The 20,840-nt window shown below is 41.3% G+C and overlaps 1 protein-coding gene across 1 annotated transcript; it reads left to right on the top strand.

Moving 5' to 3' along the window:
• Nucleotides 1–1,288: 1,288 nt before the first annotated feature.
• On the top strand, nucleotides 1,289–6,001 carry atp5f1d (ATP synthase F1 subunit delta). The gene is made up of 5 exons (XM_083969684.1): nucleotides 1,289–1,526; nucleotides 2,165–2,318; nucleotides 2,841–2,929; nucleotides 5,563–5,692; nucleotides 5,868–6,001. Exons 1-4 carry the CDS (start codon nucleotides 1,410–1,412, stop codon nucleotides 5,683–5,685), a joined length of 483 nt encoding a protein of 160 aa, XP_083825810.1. The 5' UTR covers nucleotides 1,289–1,409; the 3' UTR covers nucleotides 5,686–5,692; nucleotides 5,868–6,001.
• The last annotated feature ends 14,839 nt before the right edge of the window (nucleotides 6,002–20,840 follow it).

The raw sequence follows: 20,840 nt of genomic DNA, 5'->3' as shown, positions 1-20,840 counted from the left end.
TATTATGGTAACACAAAAGAAAGCATTCCGCTTCTTATTGCTCGCTACCGCAATAAATGATGAGCACAGCTACTGGCAGCTGTTTCCTTACGGAGGTTTAGCTCATACATTTTTTTCTTTTTTCTTTTTTTTTGTTGTTGAAAGAATAGATCACATCACACAGCGTGGTGAAATGAAGCCGGTTGCAAACTTAAAAGCTGATGGATGAAAAGCAGCTGTGCTGTAGCCTACTCCGATCAGCGCGGCGAGGTTAATAAATATACCATCTTGATAATTCACAGGCGCTCATGATTTTCATCAGTCCGGTGACACCGACACAGAGGGAAGCTCACGATTTGAATTGGCTGCACAAGCAGGCAGGCAAGCAGGCAGGCATGAGGCGACGGAAACACTCACCTACTCAACCAGCCCGGTCCAGGAAGGGGTGGAGGGGCAAAGCCAATAACGGGAAACTCTTCCGTGAACACTTTAATGTGGATTTTTAAAGCTAAAAGTATTTATGAATGAAACCCCACTGTTTAAGACACGCCCACCACCCCAGTCAGAGGCACACCACGTGACGCAACGAGTGAGGCAGAGCTGATTGACTGGAAGGGGTTTCTCAACATGATCCAGATGCTCGGGGTCAGCCCCCACAGCTGCACACAGTGTCAAGTGAACACAATCAATATGAACTGTAATTTATCACTCTTTTCAACTATTCACTGTTTGATGTAGCTATTTCCCTAGAATAAAAGACATTACACTTTATTTATTTTATTTTTTATTTTTATTTGTTTTACCTTTTTAAAACGACATCAATGGAGTTGGAGAAAATAAGCGGTGCAGCCTCATCTGCAGTTAATCTGTTTTAAAGTGCGGGTTCTCTAACATGAAGTGGAGCGACAAAAACATGACAATGGTTTTTGCGCCATCTAGTGTCGGTCCATATGCAGTAACTTTCTTCTCGAGCAGTCAGTAAATATGGAATAAAGGTTTTGTTAAATGGAATACTCTTCCCTTGTTGTTGTGTGAACCATAGGTGTGAACACAGCTGTTTTAGATTTTTTTCCTTCTTTTTTTTAATAGCAAAAATGAAAAGAGGTTTTCTATTTAACAGCCACGGTTTCAACTAGCAAAAAGTTATATTACCACTAAATTGCTAACATGATGGCAGATGGCACACAGTAATAAACGCCTGCACGCATCGGCGTATGGAGATTTCTGCACGATGAGTGCGATAATACATGAGATAATCGATGAGTGTTTATTAAAAGACTACACTTCCCTGCATCCTTTGCGTCGCCGTAAAGCCTTGTGGGTAGGTTACCAACGTCCTTGTCCTACCGAGCGCACACTGACTGCCTTCACGCAAGGGATTGGTGGTCTCTGTCATTCACTTGTACTTGAATTAAAACCGATTTTCAGACATGATGGCAGCAAGGTTCCTCCGCCGTGCTCTCCCCGTGGTGAGGCACGCTCGCTCCTACGCCGAGGCCGCCTCCGGTGCCCCGCAGATGTCCTTCACTTTCGCCTCCCCGACACAGGTACCCAGCTACATGTTCACAGTCTCGGTCCAGGCTCCTCAGGCCCAGCTAGCTCCTCGGCTAGCTGAGTGAGCTCGCAGTCGTCATAGTTCAAGTAAACTCTGTCCTTCAGGTCGTTTAGCAAGTTTGTACTAATGCACGGGGTTACTGTCATTACTGCTGTTGTTATTATAGATGATGCATGCGTGCTGTGTGGACGTTGTCAGATTTAGCGGTGCAGGGAGTTAGCTTAGCTTAGCTAGCTAACCTAAACATGCCTAGTTGTCATTCACTGCCTTTGAACATTGGATCAGTTTGCACTTGTGAAACGGCACTATTAAAGATTTACTCAACTGGCATCATGACATTTAAGTTAGTATTTGTAGTTTTTATATGTTTTCAGACGTGTGTGATTATGAAACCGCCGTGAAACCAATGTGTGTACTGTAAGGATCTCTAACCTTGAAGTCCATGTCAGTGATTATCCTCCCACCAAGTGAGCTCATGTCGTTATATCATACTAAAGACTCCAATCTGCTGTGTGTAGTCTAGTTGCTAAGTTTTCTATAATGTAATTTCTTGTTAACAAACTGTAGCAGGGCTGTCCATTAGTCATTAAATGCAACTGTCATCACCTGTCCATTTCTCTGTTCACCCAGGTGTTTTTCAAAGAGGCCAGTGTGAAACAGGTTGATGTGCCCACACTGACCGGAGCCTTCGGTATCCTCCCTGCCCACGTGCCCACACTGCAGGTGCTTCGGCCAGGTGTTGTCACAGTCTTCAGTGACGATGGCTCTGCTGCCAAATACTTTGGTAAGACTTTCCGTAAGAAAACCAAGTGGCTGATTCTTGACGAAATTGTAAGCGCACACACTTGTACCAGGCGACAGTGGCATCTTTGTGTCTGTTTGCATTAGAGCAAGTTTTATTTTACAGAAGTTCTAAATGTAGGGTCAAAGGGGAATATTAAAACCTTCTTTGTTTATTATGGCTATTTGTCATGGTATTAAGTTCAGTATAAGCTTTTTTAATTCTAAAGACGCTTCTCAGGTAAATTCCTCCCCTCTTTTCAGAGCAAGCATAGTACCTGCAGTGTACCATCTTTGTAAAGTGTTTGATGCCACACTGGAACACACGCTGCTCTTCAGAGTGTGGCAGTGTGTTGGCTGACTATATATTTGTATCATTAGTTTCACAACTCAGTGAAGGTACTTACACTCTTTGTGTGTGTGTGTGTGTGTGTGTGTGTGTGTGTGTGTGTGTGTGTGTGTGTGTGTGTGTGTGTGTGTGTGTGTGTGTGTGTGTGTGTGTGTGTGTGTGTGTGTGTGTGTGTAGTGAGCAGTGGTTCAGTTACAGTCAACGCTGATTCTTCAGTGCAACTGCTCGCTGAGGAGGCCGTCCCCTTGGACCAGCTGGATGTTGCAGTAAGTATAACGGCTTCATGTCACCATCATACATGCATACACTATATTATCATGCATTTTCATCACTATTTTGGTTAGAATAAACAAACTTAGAAATGAATGTCTCTTTCTGCCATTTACAATGTAGATGCAGTTTTTTTGCTTCTCGATATTTATTCAATCAAGACAGTTGTATGCATTTTAACTGCTGCATGCATTTTCCATTTACTGTGAGGATTTTATCCATATTGCTATCCAGTGTATTGCATTACTCAATTATGTTTATTTTGAGTATTCTACTTTTGTCCAGAAAAGTGATAGAAGTTGAGAGTAGTTTTCTACTAAAAAAGAGCAGCCATGGGTTAAGCAGGCGCCCCATGTGTTGAGGCTATAGTCCTTGTGCAGGCGGCCCTAGTTCGAATCCCTCATCAGGCGGCCCTTTCCTGCGTGTCGTTCCCCCTCTCTCTGCCTCCCCATTTCCTGTCTCTTTCCATTGTACTGTCAAATAAAGCATGAAAAAGCCCAAAAAATATACTTAAAAAAAAAAAAGAGTAGCCATGTCTTGAAAGGTTAATAGGAAAAAAGCATCCGTGAAATGCCATTTGAGACAAATAGGTTTGAAAGGAACTATAAGAACATGCTGTACTAGAGCATCACAACAAAAAGACTTCAGCTACAGTTCAACAGTTCGGTGCAGAAAAGGGGAGGGGGGTAGAACATGAACAAACGCAAAATATATTACATTTCAAAATGTATCAACATCTTGCAGTCACAGCCGTAGCATATATTGATCATAGATTTCACAAAGATAGCATCTAATGCAGGGTCAGTTGATCATATTGGGATATATCCTTCAGGTTATCCTGTAATTGCATGAACTTGGCCTGTATAATGATTTAGAGAGCTAATAGTGAAATTTATCTTTTATCTATAAAGTGTCTAATGGTTTTTAATGATCTTTATTGTAGCTATTCTTGATGAGATATAAATGCCAGAGGTCATTGTTTGGAACCTGTCTGAACACTTTGACCTTGATAACCAACCGCCTCAATACTGCAACATAAGGCATCCCTTTGTCAGAAAAAATGTACTACTCTTTCTTCGTCTGTATGTTTATTTGTTGGTTATGGTCAGTGTAAGTTGTGAAATAGTTTTTACCTATTGAATTGCACACATCCTCACAGTTCATTCACTTTGATCCTTTGCATTTAAATTACTCACTCTCACTTTAATGGGACGCTTATTGTTTTTGTCATCCCTCCCCTTTATTTAAAAACACACTATGGGTGATATTAGTTTTACTTTTTGCTTTAGAAGCAATTACCTTTGTCTGTGTGTGTATGTGTAAAACAAGGCTGATCCCATTCTGTATTAGCTCAAAAGGTTAGAGTCAATGTCTCCTCTTCAAAGTACATCATGCAAAGTATGTTTTTTGCCATAAACTTTGAAATTCTTACCAGTCATGTCTAAGTATCTCTATTTTTTTTTTAGCACAAATTTATGGTCTGATTTTTTATTTTTTTAATTTTTTTTTTACCTTTTTGTTGTTGGTTCTTAAAGTCAGCCTGTGAGGTTACTGGATCTGTAGTCTTTTACTTTAAACTGTTTAACGTCAAGTATGGACAACTCAGAGTTGACAAATTATATCTTCAAAATGTCAGACTAGTATGGGTTTGTCAATTCTTTATGGATCTGTGATGTTTTAATGAGATTTGCGTGATGGGTGTCCACATCCAATTTGTTGAGCCATGCATAATTACTGATTGTTCACCCTGGCGTTTCTCCCAGCAGGGACTTGATCTTTGACAGCAGAGAATATACTTTAAACCCACACTAGATTTCTTCCCCCTCTCATTTTGATGTGCTGAGCAGATGAGCACCACCCAGCCGATGATTATCCATCTGATCAGTGTTGCAGTTGGACCTCACCATCGAGTCCTTGTTTAAATGTCAGTCTTGTTAATACTGGGCTGCGTTATTATGCACTTGCCGTGGAGGTGTCTGTCTTTGACCTTGGGCAGTGCCAGTGTCACTGTCAAGTTGACTTCATAGCAGTAAATGAGTTGTCCCCCCCTCACACCCACACCCCCCGCCCCTCTTGTCGCCTTCCACTCTGCAGTAACAATGCACATGGGCCCACGCTGTTAATAAGGAGGGAAAGGTCAGTCACTGTTGAGTTATAGCAGATGTGTCAAATCCCTGCTGGGAGACCTTTAACTTCCAGCTATGTTTGGCATTTCTCTTTTCTAATCGCTACTGTGACAAATGGAGCTTTCAGAGCAAAGAGGCAGAGAGGATTTTCTCGGCTCGTCTTTCTGCCCACTTTTGACTCATTCTTTTTCAGCCTCACTCAGCCTGCTGCTTACATTTCAGTTAGCTGCAGAGCATTTTTGGGATCACAGGAATTGGGCTTTTTTTCTCCTTTCCATTTCTTTGAGTCAGTTTCTGCTGGGACAGTGAGGGGCCATGTGTGTGTTTAGTGATGATACTTCTAATGTAGCGATTCCTCAAGTCTCACATTGCTCTCTTTCTCAGCTTCATCACAGGAAATGATAATATTCCATTGAAACTAAATCTGAATCATGAACGTTATCAATCACATTCCTTTATTGCGTCCCCTTGTTATACATTGTTTTTTTTCTGTCTGTTTTTAGGCTGCCAAGGCCAACCTGGAGAAGGCCCAGTCTGAAATGGCAGGCGCATCTGACGAGGCAGCAAGGGCAGCAGTTCAGATCAGCATAGAAGCCAATGAGGCCATCGTCAAGGCTCTGGAGTAGACCTGTGGTACGGCACCTCAGCTTCTGCAACATGTTCAGCTCCACCAGTCTTGTTAATGCGTTTTTTCCAACACTAGAGTATTGATGGAGGACCGTGCTTAGTTGATAACATAATAGAAAATAGAAACATCAACAAAATGTTGTTCTGTGTATATCAAACAGTTATTTTTTCCCCCCTCCAGGTAATCTTTTCTGTTTCTTTGATGGAAGTCAATGGTCCATCTATGTCTCCAGTCTCAGTCACATCAGTGTCCAGAAGACTCCATGCTTCTTTGTACAGTGGATAAAAGAAAAAAAATAAATTTATTTGGAATTACCTGGTTGAAATTTGTGTTTTCTTTCAGTCTTTGCTGCTATGATGAATGAAATCGATTTGACCAATTTGATCATTTGTTTGGAGTTATCAGAACATGTGTCAAGTGTTTTTTTTGTTGTTGTTGTTGTTGTTTTTTTACATCAAGATAAGATATACTGTATTATTAGGCTGGGTTATTACTGTGTTGCCGCAGAACAAGAGAAATAATATAATTATTTGAATAAGCAAATATAACATGAGTGGAAAAGTCTGGGGACATGTCAGTCTTTTTTGTGGTATATACTTCTGCCACTTGGGGGCAGCACATATCAGCTAGTTTACAACCAAGTATTTCAGACATTCAGCTTTTTAGTGAACTTCGTACCAAACCACAGTTAAAGAGAAGGAATTTGTCACTACCTCTGCTGCTCAGCTATTTCCTTAACAATGAAGATCCTCTTTCTGAATTACGGAGCAGTGTGTCAGCTTCTCCAACTAGTGAGAACTTAGTCATGTTTACTGTAACGGTGCTGAAGTTACTTGGATCTCTCGGTCACTGCCGTGGTTTTGTGCTGGCATTGCTTATTTGTTATGAATGATGACCTCAGGATTGTGTGACCAGGCCAGGAAAAGTCCTCTGCTGCCCATCCTGTGGAAAACTGGGCCTTCTTTTCCTTGTTTCATAACCGCAGGTTACAGCTTAGACTCACTCCGGAAGGCGCTGACCTCATTCACGTGCCCTCTTGAAGCTTTTTCAGAGCAGAAACCGCAACCTGTTTATTTTGAATGTCAAAACTCTTGAGGACCTGTAACAAGTGGAAGCACCGGTGTTTAAACAGAAATGCTCTTTGATGTGCACAGTGAAACTGCTGCTCATAGGTTTTTATAGCAGCATCATCAAGGGCTGACTTTTCATGCCAGAAGAGGAAAATTAATCTTATTTCTATCATTACAGTGAGCAGATCCACCTCTATAATCAGTGAGCCCAGATAACAGCATGTTTTAGAAATGTCAAAAATGTTTAAATATATTTTTTTTTTCCACCGGAAAAAAGTGCTGTGTGCAGACTTGCAGGCTGTGACTGAGGCCAGAAGCCATTAATAAAAAAAATGGTTCTCAACCCCCCCGCACACATCCTGCTCTCTGTTCTCCTGTCCAATCCGTCTGTCTGTTTGATCAAAACCTTCTCATCGTCACTGTGCACACACACACACTCACACACTTGTTGACAATCCACACTCACACTCACTCATCAGTCAGCCTCAGAGCCTGGAGACATGCAAGTGAGTAACACTTCAGACAGACTAGATGAAACAGTCACGTCAAAACCACCACTTCATTAATTCAGATTTATTATAGGCAAAGTTGAAACTGAGCTCTATTTAATATTCTGCTCTGCGCTGAGATGCCACTCTCCTCATGAGGTATAGCAGAAAATGACCATGTGCTTTCCATGTGCACGCTCTGTTCACTCCGTGTGTGTGCAGTCATGTAGAGAGGGCAGGATGTTCCAGTCCTTTCTGAAAAAGAAGATACTGTAATTGAGGAACTAGACTTTTTGTCTGTGACAGTTTTAGTTTTGCTGGATTTAAACTGGCACCATAAGCATTTTTAGTCAAAAGTCACTACATTCAGAAATAAATGAACTGCTTGGCCTGAGCACTGAGGGGCTGAACATTGATATGAATGCGGTGAAGTGCTGTACATTGATATAGAAGTGCTGTGAATTGATGGACGACGAGTATCCAGTGAGAGCCCTTACTCAAGAGCCACTCAGTTGCAGTGCTGATGAGGCCTGTGATAATAAGTAACAGTCGACATTATCTCCTATGGATGTCCCTGTGCTGTAATTAAAAGATTGTCCTGTCTACTGCACCTGGGAGAGAATAACATGATACACACTATGACAGTCCATGGTGTCATCTTTGAGTGGTGCACTTAGCACAGCTCCCAGCTTTGTGAGGACTCACGGCTATACAGTCTCTACTGAGTCAACCGGGGCGAGAATAAAGGAGACAAGCCCATGTGAGTCATCTTATATAAATAATGCTAGCTCCGAAATGATAGTAGAGCTGTGTATTCTTCTGTGAGATTTCGGTTTGAAAAGAAGCCACAGCTATGAGTGCCTTTGGTGTTGCCGGCAGCTGAGTAATTTTAAGCGCTTGGAACAGCATAGCGTGAAAACAATTCGTTGAGCTACGCAAAAATGAATCATCAGCAATTATGATGTTCAATTTAATGGTTGTGCCATCAATTTTGGGTATGATAGTTGGTTAGACAAACTCCAAGGCTGCAATTAACAAATGCTGCTATAAATTATCTTAAAGATCATTCATATAGGTAAATAGGCCATTACTGTGTCTCAACTTGCATATTTTCATAATCACACTCGGTATTTTGTGATTGTCATATTGACAAGTAATGTATGCAGTGTATACAGCAGTATAAGTATTCAGATGGGGCACTCAAAACCTCTGAGCCTGAATGATTGCCAACGTGGCCATAGGAGACACCAAAAATTATTATATTATATATATATATATATATATATATATATATATATATATATATATATATATATATATATATATATATATATATATATATATATATATATATTATATATTTATTATATATTATAATATCATATGACATGAAGTCAATATTTTATGTCTAAAAGAAGGATTGTGAATGTTTTCTTTTTAATTGCTCCTGTTTTGCAGTAATTCTGTCTGTCCCTGCATCGATCTTACCTGTTTAGGCTGTTTACATCCCTCAAAACCACAATTCTTTTCTACAGACAACATCAAATGGCTATTCAAACATACACCGAGGGATTTGTTTGCTTCAAGCAAGCGGACATGTTTGTAAACGGAGTTGTAAATACAAAGCCTCACAAAATCTCACGTGAACTTGCGAAGACTCGCGGTTGGCATTGCTGTGTCCGAAATCATTCACTCATTCACTACATATAGTGAGCTCACTGGTTAAATGAAAAAACACTTTGGGACACTACTCCGTCGTACAGTTTATTACGTATTACGTCACGTAATTGAAACGTTCAGATCAATGCCGACTGCCATCGTAACCATGATCGTAACCCATGGATCTATTATAAGACCATAACTGCGATCCGTGACCGCAGTGCATGATGGGATATCTTGCTTCGGTTAATGACCATTGGATGTCCACTCTATTTCGCGGTGAATTGCAGAATACAATGGGCCTCATTCACGAACCGTTCTTAAGAACAAATTTGTTCTTAAGTCCTACTTACGAAGTTTTTACGAAGATTGTGGCATTCATGAATGTTTTCTTATCCAGAATGTGTTCTTAAAGCAGAAGTGAGTGATCCGGTCGTTTTCGCTAATGCTGCGTTCCAGGCAGGCTTTTGAAATCGTAAATTACAGCTTTAAGTCACAACTTACGACTTTGTAGCGTTCCAGGCAACCCACTCGTGTTTTTCCGACCTGTTTTACCGGTGAAAGTCACTATAACGGCCACTCGTAACTTCCGACCGGTGAACTCGTACCAGATCGAACTGGTACCACTTCACGGTCGGAAAAATACGAGTTTCCTTGAACGCACCATAACAGTCCTCGTCGCTACGTCACCACATTCACGGCGTTCCTTGGCTGCACACACAGCCCTGCATGCCGTTCTCTCTCCTCATTGGATAAAAACTGTAGGATACGATAAATGTTTTCTCTTCGGCTCAGAGCAGAGCAGAGGGACTGAGAGACCCGTGTTTCAGTCCAAACACTCTATGTAAGTGATTGCTGTCGGAAGATATAACTATTTAAGACTTATATTAACACAAATATATCACTCACTTCTGCTTTAACTAAGAACAAAATCTACGAACAGTCAGGAGTATACTTACGCACTTTTAGGTGCTGAGACTTCTGCAAAAATAAACGATTATAGCGTTTTCTTCTGTTCAGCAGTTGTATGATATTATATGATTTGAATAAGGATTATTTTCTTATCTTTTATGATGTTTTTAATAATCATATATTAATAATAAATAAATAATAAATCATTGCAGTTTCTTAAAAAAAACATTATAGACACTTAATTCATATCAGTTTTTTTCTCTTTTTTTGGGGGGGGAGGGAGGGGGGGGGGGGGTAAATGTGTTGTTTGTTGTTGTTGTGCAGCTGCCGATATGATTTTTTTTCCTAATTGCGGGCTGCAACAGTGCACTTACTGTAAGTGTTCACACTACACACAACTGTTTCTTTTTAAAAATATGTGATAATATGATGATATTTATGATGGCACATGTGAGAGTGTGGTCTCTCTGATAACAACCGAAGAGCTGCATCCACGGCTGACGCTACTAAATATAAATATAAAATATAAACTAAATATAAGCCTTATGTTTGTTTCTTTGTTTCATTCCTGCCGCAGTAGCGCCACTTCACTACTTAAAGCAGAAGTGAGTGATCCGGTCGTTTTCGCTAATGTTGCGTTCCAGGCAGGCTTTTGAAATCGTAAATTACAGCTTCAAGTCACAACTTACGACTTTGTAGCGTTTCAGGCAACCCACTCGTGTTTTTCCGACCTGTTTTACCGGTGAAAGTCACTATAACGGCCACTCGTAACTTCCGACCGGTGAACTCGTACCAGATCGAACTGGTACGACTTCACGGTCGGAAAAATACGAGTTTCCTTGAACGCACCATAACAGTCCTCGTCGCTACGTCACCACATTCACGGCGTTCCTTGGCTGCACACACAGCCCTGCATGCCGTTCTCTCTCCTCATTGGATAAAAACTGTAGGATACGATAAATGTTTTCTCTTCGGCTCAGAGCAGAGCAGAGGGACTGAGAGACCCGTGTTTCAGTCCAAACACTCTATGTAGCTAAGTGATTGCTGTCGGAAGATATAACTATTTAAGACTTATATTAACACAAATATATCACTCACTTCTGCTTTAAGTTCTTTTTACGTTTGGAGTCTGGTGCTCCCTCCCAGATTTTCATTTGAGCATTTCAACTTTCTTTCTCACTTCACCTTCTCTGCTCAGTGCCTGTGGGTTCTGTTTGCACACGGCCCTGCAGTCTCATGCCCTTTTACAGGCATTGATGGGGCCGTTACCTATGCTAATCCTATGTTAATTAGACTCACCTGGCACACGCCCTCAACTTACGAGGAGATGGCATAAGAACACAGCTGCGAACAATTCTGAGGCTTACGAACGCGTTGATGAATCTGACGTAGGGTTTTCTTAAGGAACTTCTTAAGAACAACTTAAGAAAGAATCTAAGAAGATTCTTAAGAAGATATTGGTGAATGAGGCCCAATGAGTGCACTATATAGTGAACATTAATAATCACTAAATAATCAGACACCACTACAAAATGGCGTAGTCACTATATAGTGCTCTATATAGTCTTCGTAGTTATTTATTCTGCCTGTAAACATACTGAGCATGTCAACTTGACTTGCGTGAGACTTCGCAAGACACATGTCGGCTTTCCTACAGTAAACAAACGTTGTCTGTGGAAAAAAATGTGGTTTTGTGAGATGTAAACAGCGTAAGATCGGTCCGCTCCATACGCTGCTGTGGCGATGCGGGGTCAGACAGAACTACTGCATAACAGGAGCAATTAAAAAGAAAATTTTCAGATTCCTTCTTTTAGACCTAAAATATTAGGAAATTCTAGCTCCAGGTTGAATTTGCCTGGAAGTGTCCTTGAATTACCATGTTGCATGACACACACAGGAAAGTCAAACCTTGATTTTGAAATCGAGCGAGCCAAACAGCTGGCAGGCGCTCACCTGTTGGGATCATCATTTCCGTTGAGTGCACAACAGCAGTGTTTGATTTGGGACACAACACTATGTTGAAATTTGGGCTCTATGCCAAGAACACTGAGTACTATATGTGTGTACTGACTGAGGTATTGATTTGAACCTTATCCAAAAATCCACGGATGCTGTGCATTCTAGCTGCACCATTTACACCTGTGTAACTAATGATATCGCCTGCAGCCTCAGCTGTACTTTGTGTCCAGGCCTAATTAGCTAATGAGCTAATAGCTTTAGACTACATCAACATGTTAGCATTTAGCACATTCTCTGGGCTGCTAGCATGGCTTACAACATGATAAATCACTTTGACAATTAATTCATTATTAAAATTGATTGCTACTCTGATGATCTAATTATTGACAAGTTGAATAATTGTTTCGTCTCTAATAAAAAAAAAAGATCTAATACTGTCACGTTGTGCTACTAGACCTATATTAATATATAATTTACTAAATGTTCATGTTTAGAAGACACACAGAATAAAACATAATTAAAAACAACTAGAGAACTGAGCTTGCATCTATAGGGCGTAGCTCGGCTTGTGCCCAAGCATCTGTCAGAGTGAGGGCAAGACCTCACAGTCAAGTGGTGGGCAGTAAAATTAATCATGCGGCCAATGGAAAGAATGGAGGCACACGATTTTCTTTATGTAGCCTACTGGCAGAGGATCCAACATGACACACACTGGCTGTGAGGCAGCGTGATATTTTCCTGTGTGGCTTCAGAGTGTCTTGATACAGGCTTAGTCACCGGCTATATGGGCAGGGATATGGAGTGACTTTAACCTCATCAGACTTGAAACACAGATGAGAGTCTCTCAGTGGATACTGAAACTGAAACCCTCTTCATCTCTTTAATATCAATGCTCTTATTAGCCTCATGAAATCATGGGACATACTTCACATGCACCCCCATTGACATTTCGCTCCTCATGTTAATGATAATTCATGCCGCTGACAGCATTGGGGAACCTGTTAATTTATCAGGCACGGCTATGAAAAAATAAAACAGTGTAATAGGTGAATAATAAGAGAGTTACGCATAAAACGGGGGAGTGACAGATGACACATTATGAGAGAGTAATCAGATTTTTAGCCAGGTGCCGTGACTCACAAAAAAAAACGCATCAAGATACACATACTTTTGTTTTAAACAAATGACACAAGATTACACTACAGATTACTCATTCACCTATGTAATGTTTTGATTTGATAACTCAACTAAAGCAATCACTGTGCCCAATCTGTTTCTCTTGTTTTCCTGTTTTTTGCCCGTGCCGTACTCTGTGCCGTACTCCGTGCCGTACTCCGTTGTTACGTTAAACAATATTTGATTGATCAAAGAATATTTTCCAGTGGCAGGTGGTAGGCTGCAGGATATCAAGAGTGCCACATGTGTGAAGGTAAATTAGGCACCTGAAAAGAAACTGAGGAGGTCCCTAAAGTTTGTTTTTTTTACGTTTCGAGTTCAGAGCCAGCAATGATTTTTGGGGATGGCAATTTTCCATACACCAAAGTGCAGCAAGAATTACATATCATCCAGCGTGCATAATCATCTGTCGTGGAATTTTACTGTAATGTAGATGTTATGCGGTGCAGATACACAGAGGTGTTCTGGGGGCCGCTTTCTTGTGTGTGAAGACTACATTTCCCCCCTGTGAGATATGGTCAAGCACGGCTAAGTGTGCATCAAGGGGGACGAACGGAGGCTCTGCAGTAGTACGAGCGAAAGAGCGGCATCCAGAGAGCAGAGCTGATTGAAGTACTGACCTTTTGGTGGGACTGTGTAAAGAGGGGGCCTGCAGACTCTCAGTCAGCTGTCAGATACTGCATCCAGCCTGATAGTGGGAGTAGGGCCCTGACACCAGCCTCCCACCACTCTGCCCTGTTTGTGTCATCCATCCCTCCATTCTTACAGCCTTCCATTCCACACAAAACACCCACCCACCTGTCAAACGCACACACCGCACACACACAACACCAGGCACCGCCGCAAACACTCAACCAGACGCAAACATCCACACAAACACAAACATATTTCAGCCTGTGCCAGCTAGGTAACATTTCTACAAATAGCAGTGTGGGCATTTGGGAGAAAATCGCAAAGCTGCAAATACAGCCTGCTGTAGGGGTGAGATAATCAGCTTTGTGGTAAGAGCAAATGGCCCCTGAGTGGCAAGGCAGGTAATCATTGCAGTGTTTTTGTGGGAGAGGGGAAGAGTGCTTTTCCGTCCTTGTGTGTCTATGCATATTCACTTACAAATGAGCAGCTGATTCAAGGGCATGCAGGTATACAAAAATGGCCACAAAAGGCACCTATGGCTGCATCTACCACCAACTGTCTACATCCACATAATAATATGTGTATATTTTTATGTTCATGCAGCCATGAAATCTTAAGCTGTCCTTGTTTGTGACATCTTCTTGTAAACCTAGGTCATAATGGAAAAACACCAAAGAGCTACAAAAAGCTCAATGTAGTCTTCAGTGTTGCTCTTTTATTTCCTAGAAGCAGCACAGGTGGGGCACATTTACATAAGCAGCAACAAACACGCTGCAGATTTGCTTAAATTGAGTTTGGAGTTATTCCATATCCCCGATCGGTTTCCAGTTTTGCATGTGCTTTGATAATCTTCACTCAATTACAAATCACCAAAGAAAAACATCCACTCTTCATTTTTATTGTAAATTCAGGGCCTTAATTAGCAGATCTGAATGGTTTCATGCACATTTTGACAGCAGGATGGGTAAATGTAATCTAAAGGATGCAATAGCTGTCGACATAAAGCGATGCGAGCAGAATTAAATCTTCCCTTCAAGAAAAACTGTATAAAGAAAATGAGTGAAGGCTGTGCATGTGTGTGCATGTGATTGTGAAAGAATATGAGGATAATGTGCTGCTTGGTTTGGCTGGGACAGATGTGTAAAATATCCATCTCTCCCCAGTAGCTGCTGACAATGGGATTTGTGGCTGTTTGGCATTCTAGCTGGAGGTGTCACATGCTCCAGGGTTCAAATGAGTGCAGTAACAGGGTGGGACCCAACCTGTGTGTACAGTACAACATGGGTAGGTGTGAGTGCCTGTGAAAGGGAGGAGATTTGGAAACAAAGATGGTATTGACAGATAGGGAAGATTTGAAAGAACACGGTATAAGGTAAGACAATGTAGAGCCACGTAAGGGCACTGGTGCCGTTCAAGGAAGTGTGATGAGAGCAGTACGGCTTTTCATGCCCGTGTTGACAATATGCACAGATAAGAAGCCAGTGAGCCGGCTCAACTTCAGTCTAGCTTTACATTTCTTTACAAGCTTGTTTCTCAGAAGTAAAATTCTGCCTAAAAAATAGCATAAGAGCAGCATAAATCTGTTGCTACACAACAAGGATTTACAACTAGAGGTTACCCAGGGGGGGCTTTTAAGATGTTGTGGGTATATGTGTGTAAAGAAAAATGCAGGAAATTACGTTTTGAATAAAAAGAAAATAATAATATTCCAGCAACACTTGAACACCACTTTATGCCTGAGAGTGTAGTCAGCAAGGATGTAGGGTATAAGTGATTAGCTGAAATGGTGGACAAATAACAGTTCACAGTAAAAAAGAAAGAAACTGAAATTGATGAAAGAAATGGATCAGTGGTGGTGGAGTCAGTGTCAGAGCGAGAGGGCTACATCTGATTAAACAGGTTGGGAATCATTCCTGTTTGTGATCTAGCAGCCTAATTGTCCCACAGTGATTAATTGCCATGGCAGACAGGTGGTACACTTGCCACCTGTGTAATAGTTCATGTAAGAGCCATGATATGAGGGGTGGCGGGAGAGGGGGGGGTCGCCATCTGAGCTGACAACTGTGAACCAGAGCTAACAGTAGTATGCACGCCACTAATCCCGGTGCAGACACTTGACTCGTTCCAAACAAGGGACCAAACACTGATCCCTCAGTGCAGATGACGTCTGATTCGCTCCACTATGCGTTTGCAGTGTTAGTCATCCCTGGGATGATTGCAATTTTCCTGTCCCACAGATCGCACACTCTTTCCCCTCACAGATCAGACGGTCCCATGTGATCTGTCTTTAAGGCCCAGGGGTTTTTTCTGCCTCCTGGTACTTTTTTATGGCATATGTTTCCCTGTAGTCTGTCTTTAGCTGAGTTAAGCTGCTGTGTCCTTTTTTTCCAAAACAACTCGTGGATCTACAGGCACGTGATGACACATTCACACTTGAGAGGACACGAACACACACACACTCATCTTGAAAGTGCAGTTGGTTATTTGTTGCCCTTTTAATTGCATGTTTTGAACAGGTGAGGGCCTTGTTATATGCCCGTGCATGCATGTGTGTCTGTATCTCTCTCTCTCTCTCTCTCTCTCTCTCTCTCTCTCTCTCTCTGTGCGTGTGCATAACCACATCGTGCCAAAAGAGGAATTGAGGCCGAGTGTAAATAGCACCATAGGAGCACCTCAGGGTTTCCTTTGCTTCCTCTAAAGCTGTGTAGAAACCTTCGTGTCATTGTTTCGGTTCTGCCACCTGTGCTGTTTTGAAATTTTCCAACTGAAACAGAATTTCTTCAAATCGACTTTCTTCAAATGATGATGTCACATTTCCTGACAAAATGATTAAGTAGGAAAAAAACTATGTCTATTTTGAAGTCACATCGAAAGATAACTTCTTTCTGGTAAACTCAAGCAGTGACACAGTCCGATGTTAACACGCTTGTGGCATGTGAAGAATTGGTGCTCTGCTGAGTCATAGGTTGAAAGGAATGCATCACTTTGACTGATATCTTTGATCGATACATTGATACTTTGACATACATTTACATTTATTTGCCTGCACATTTGTTGCATAATACATGTTACGGCTTGTGCATTGAGAAATTCACCATTTTTCAGATTGTAGATTGAAACAACATCCTTAGAAATGTCCATTCTTGGTCCCTCACTGTAAACATGAAAGCCATATATTTTTTGTCAAATTATAGTATGTTACTAAGTTATCCACTTTCTTATTCTTGCATTATACAGTATGTACTGTCACACCAGAAAAAGGAATTGGGGAAGTGAAACGTATCACCTTCAAACACCTTCCAAACTGTTCATGTCAGCGTGAACTTTAAATTAGAGAAACAACAAGACAGCAAATTACAGAAATGAAACTGCATGTGGCATGCTTTCCGAGATGACTGGTGTAAACGTGCTCCCCTTGAACCTTCGCCAGTCCAGCTAATCCTGCTGCGCTGGGTGACGCTCACTTACCCACAGTGACTGACAACTCATTGTGCTTTCATAGTCACAAGACTCTCCGCTGAAGCGCTGTAGGAAAATATGCCAACAAGCTACCATAGTTTCCACTTAGGACACCCAAAGGAGGCATAAATAACTCCCATGTATGGGCCGGCTCAGGCAAGTCTGAGGTCCTTGTGTTGATAGTCCTCAACAGCATTTATGTCTGGTGGATGTAGGGTCCAACAATTGAGCTAATAATGATGATGATGTACAAATAGATATTTTTAAAGTGTGCATGGCTCCTGTTAAGAAGATGAGTGATAAATTAGATGTTCAGAAACATTGCACACAAGGCCCTTTATATTGCAGAGCTCCATTTTACCATGTTGCCCTGCCTTTGATTGTTGTAGTCCTTGTAGCCGATAGCTCTTACTGCATGAGCTGGTGTTTTGCGTGAGCTGAGCCCAGGCCAGACATCCCCTGAATGCAGCTACTGACTGATTCCTCACGTGGAAGGAGGTGGGATTGTTCCATGACTCCAAATAGAAGGCCAGAGTACTTTGAAATGACTCTGAAAAGGTCAGATAGATGGATTTCACTATAGAAGCACTACATAGGCTACAGGAACTGGTCAATGGTCCTAATGTTTAATCAGCACGCAGCAGTATAATTAAGCAAAAATTCAAGTAACTGCACCAAGGCAAGAAATATGGCATCAGCACATTTGACAACTGAGCAGGTGGGATGTGGTGGATGGAGCCAAACTGTTGTAATATGATTAAAATGTAACTAAACACCCCAAAAATATTAATGAGTAGCATGGCTGTGCTGTACACTATGTTGATGTAACAACACATTATGTGCTGGGCAATCTAGTTAATTATTAATCTACTCAGTGGCAACAATTCACAGGTCAGGAATCATATTCACTGTTATTGGCGTCACAGTGAACATTGACAGTAAAAGTGTCAGGGAGGAGGAGGGAGGGAAGCCACAAAATATATTTATAACCACAGTGCCAGAGAGTCAAAGTCTTGGAAAATGTGAATGATCTCAGTCATGGTTTCACAAAGATCATAAAAGTCCTTTATGAAGGGTCCGTAATGATACTGAATAACTTTATTATATCTGGACTCACACAGACTTTTCACACCCTGTTGATGATACTGTCTGACAAAATATTCAAAATTATCATGATATACTAGCGAGTACCAGGGAATTACTTCCTCCACACCCATTTGTAGTCTCAAATTAGCCTTTAAACTCCCTCTGAACTTGGCACTTTACAGCCACTGAGAAATGAGTCTGATTGTATACTTATTTTTTTTTTTTTTTTACCATCCACATTCTTAATTTTGTGCAACACTGATTAATACTGGATAAACACATCCTTAAAAAGCAGTCAACACCAGACATGTCAGCTAGTATAAATAGACACAACTGACTAATTAACCATGAACTCATAGTGGGCCGACTGGCTGTATCAAGTAACATCAAATAGAGAGAATAGACATGACTAAACATAGACAGGGCTAGAGCCTGTTGGAGCAAGCGAGGTGAGGTTAGTTATCATCTGGTTTATAATTCAGAGCTTCAGGCATGTTGATGAAGGTTATGACCAGCATGACGTTGAGAGACAGGAAGAGGATGACAAACAACTGCAGTCAGTTGAGAATAAGCTTATGAGGCCTGTTTGTTGTCGTGTCTGTTTTTAAAGCCCAAGTGTCAGCCAACTATTATAGAGGGTAAGCAAAAATAAATGATTGATATTGATAATTTAGGTAATCCTCCTTTGACACACTGTTGCTATTAAAGCTATTAATATGGCAATTTCAACATGCCTAATATTTGGATATTTATCACTCTATGACACTGCCACTCCTAAAGCCATGCATGACTAAAAACACCAAAATATATGCACACATCTCATGTGGTCTGCTGCTTTTTTCCTGTTCTCTTCCAAAGGTCTGCATGCAGAAATCGAGTCACGAGAAGTTGCTGCACTGATAGTATTGTCTTGTGCACTGGTATAACTGTTGTTATGTCGGTATTTAAATGAGTTTTTGTATTTATTATTTAAACTTTTTTCATAAATAATATAAAGTGTTTTTAAACTCTTTAAGAGTTTAATAATTCATAAAATTGTTGCTGGTGGGTAGCTTTCACAGGGAGACTATAATTGTAGCTTTACAGTAAAAATTTACTGTAAATTTTACTGACGTAATAGAAGATAGAAGGTGGTAAATGACAGTCATGCAGAGATGGTGTCAGGCTCTCCGAAGAAAAGGCTTGCCTTTAGAAACATGGCATGACAAGTTGCTGCATTGATATTATCAGGCACTTTAGGCAGCAGCAGCAGCTGAGGGCTACTACCGCGTAACACGATGACGTACATTCTGTCGACAGTCATTCTTCTGTAGTAGTTGGACTGCTATGGTAGGAAGTGTCAAAATACAATCTACGTCGTCACACTGAAGCTGTCCGTTCAACTGTCGCTGCCGTTTCAACTGGGTTACGCAAGGTTTAAACCCCAGGTGTCTTTGTCTCGTTCCTTATCATCCACCAACACAACTCAGAGAAAAATGTATACCAGTTACCCTGGTCTACATCTAGGAAGAAGAACAACACTTGAATGAAAAATATGTGCTTAGTCATCTTTTTATAACTGCTGCGTCATAAGTTTATTTGTCTCAGTGAAACTCTTAACCTTTGTGGGTTTTTACAGCTTTTGAGATCACTTCCTAGTTTCATATGCACACGATAATGACAGTTTCCGCTCTGTGTTGGAGTGCAACAGGATCCCTCGCTGCGTGACCGGTGGAGCTGTCACAGCGGAACAAATACTGCTCTGCTCGTGGACTGGGTTCAATTAAAGCCTCGCCTTTGATCATTAGTTATATAGATACAGAGGGTCAGCGAGCCTTCCCTTTGTGACTCACTTTGGATTCATGGTATTCCACCCATACACAGTAAATATTTAACCACACGTCATCGGTGGCATTCTTTTTTCAGCATCCAAGTGCTACTCTTCTCAGAAATGACGGTGGCATGTCATTGATTTTGATGAAATTCTTGACTATTTTTTTGAGTGCTGGGGAAGCTGCATTCTGAGTGAGGCTGTTCATTTGCATTATATTGTTTATTATTTTTCAGAATAAACCCTGGTAGTTTTCCTTATTGAACATGCTACGTTACTAGAAAGAGCTGTTTGCTTGAGAGCAATCTGCATAAAGTACAATGAACTCTCTTTTGTGACATAACTGCTGATATCGTGAACTGCAAACACAGGGATGGCAGAGACAGTGGGGAAAAGGCTGGAAAGTTAGGCGAGGAGGAGGGGGTGGAAAAAGGAGAGCAAAGGGGGAAAAGGGGAGAGCGGGGCCAGAGGGAGACGGGAATGGATGACGTCGTCAGTGGGGACAGGGCGCTATTTTAAGAATATGATAGGGAGAAGGCCGCTGCGCACTTCTCTGGGCCGACGTCACAGATGAGATCAACTCTCTGCACAGCCGGCCAACCCAGTCATGTGACCTGTAATGACCTTCGCTATCAGTGATTAGATTACTGCATGTCAACTGTAGAGCAAAGACCTGCTGTAAGGAGCAAATAAGCTGCTGCAAAGAAGACAACGGGAGAGAGTGAAAGCAAGCAAAAAAAAAAGTAAAAAAGAAGATTCAACAGTCCTTCTGTTGAGAAAAGAATTGGGGGTTAAAAGCAGAAGGATTAGATAGAGGGAAAAAAACAAATTAAGCAAGAGCGAGAGTGCAAGGACCAAGGGTGGAGAACATAAGACAACAGGAGAGATGTAAAACAGAGGA

This window comes from Trachurus trachurus (assembly GCF_905171665.1).
Source record: "Trachurus trachurus genome assembly, chromosome: 4".
NCBI lineage: Eukaryota > Metazoa > Chordata > Actinopteri > Carangiformes > Carangidae > Trachurus > Trachurus trachurus.
This window is presented reverse-complemented; position numbering and strand designations above follow the sequence as displayed.

What these genes read in the sequence shown, in the direction of transcription:
- atp5f1d (XM_083969684.1), top strand. Translation starts at nt 1,410, where the DNA reads ATGATGGCAGCAAGGTTCCTCCGCCGTGCTCTCCCCGTGGTGAGGCAC. An exon ending in CTCTGCTGCCAAATACTTTG is followed by an intron (nt 2,319 to 2,840) that starts GTAAGACTTTCC and finishes GTGTGTGTGTAG; the next exon opens with TGAGCAGTGGTTCAGTTACA. An exon ending in TGGACCAGCTGGATGTTGCA is followed by an intron (nt 2,930 to 5,562) that starts GTAAGTATAACG and finishes GTCTGTTTTTAG; the next exon opens with GCTGCCAAGGCCAACCTGGA.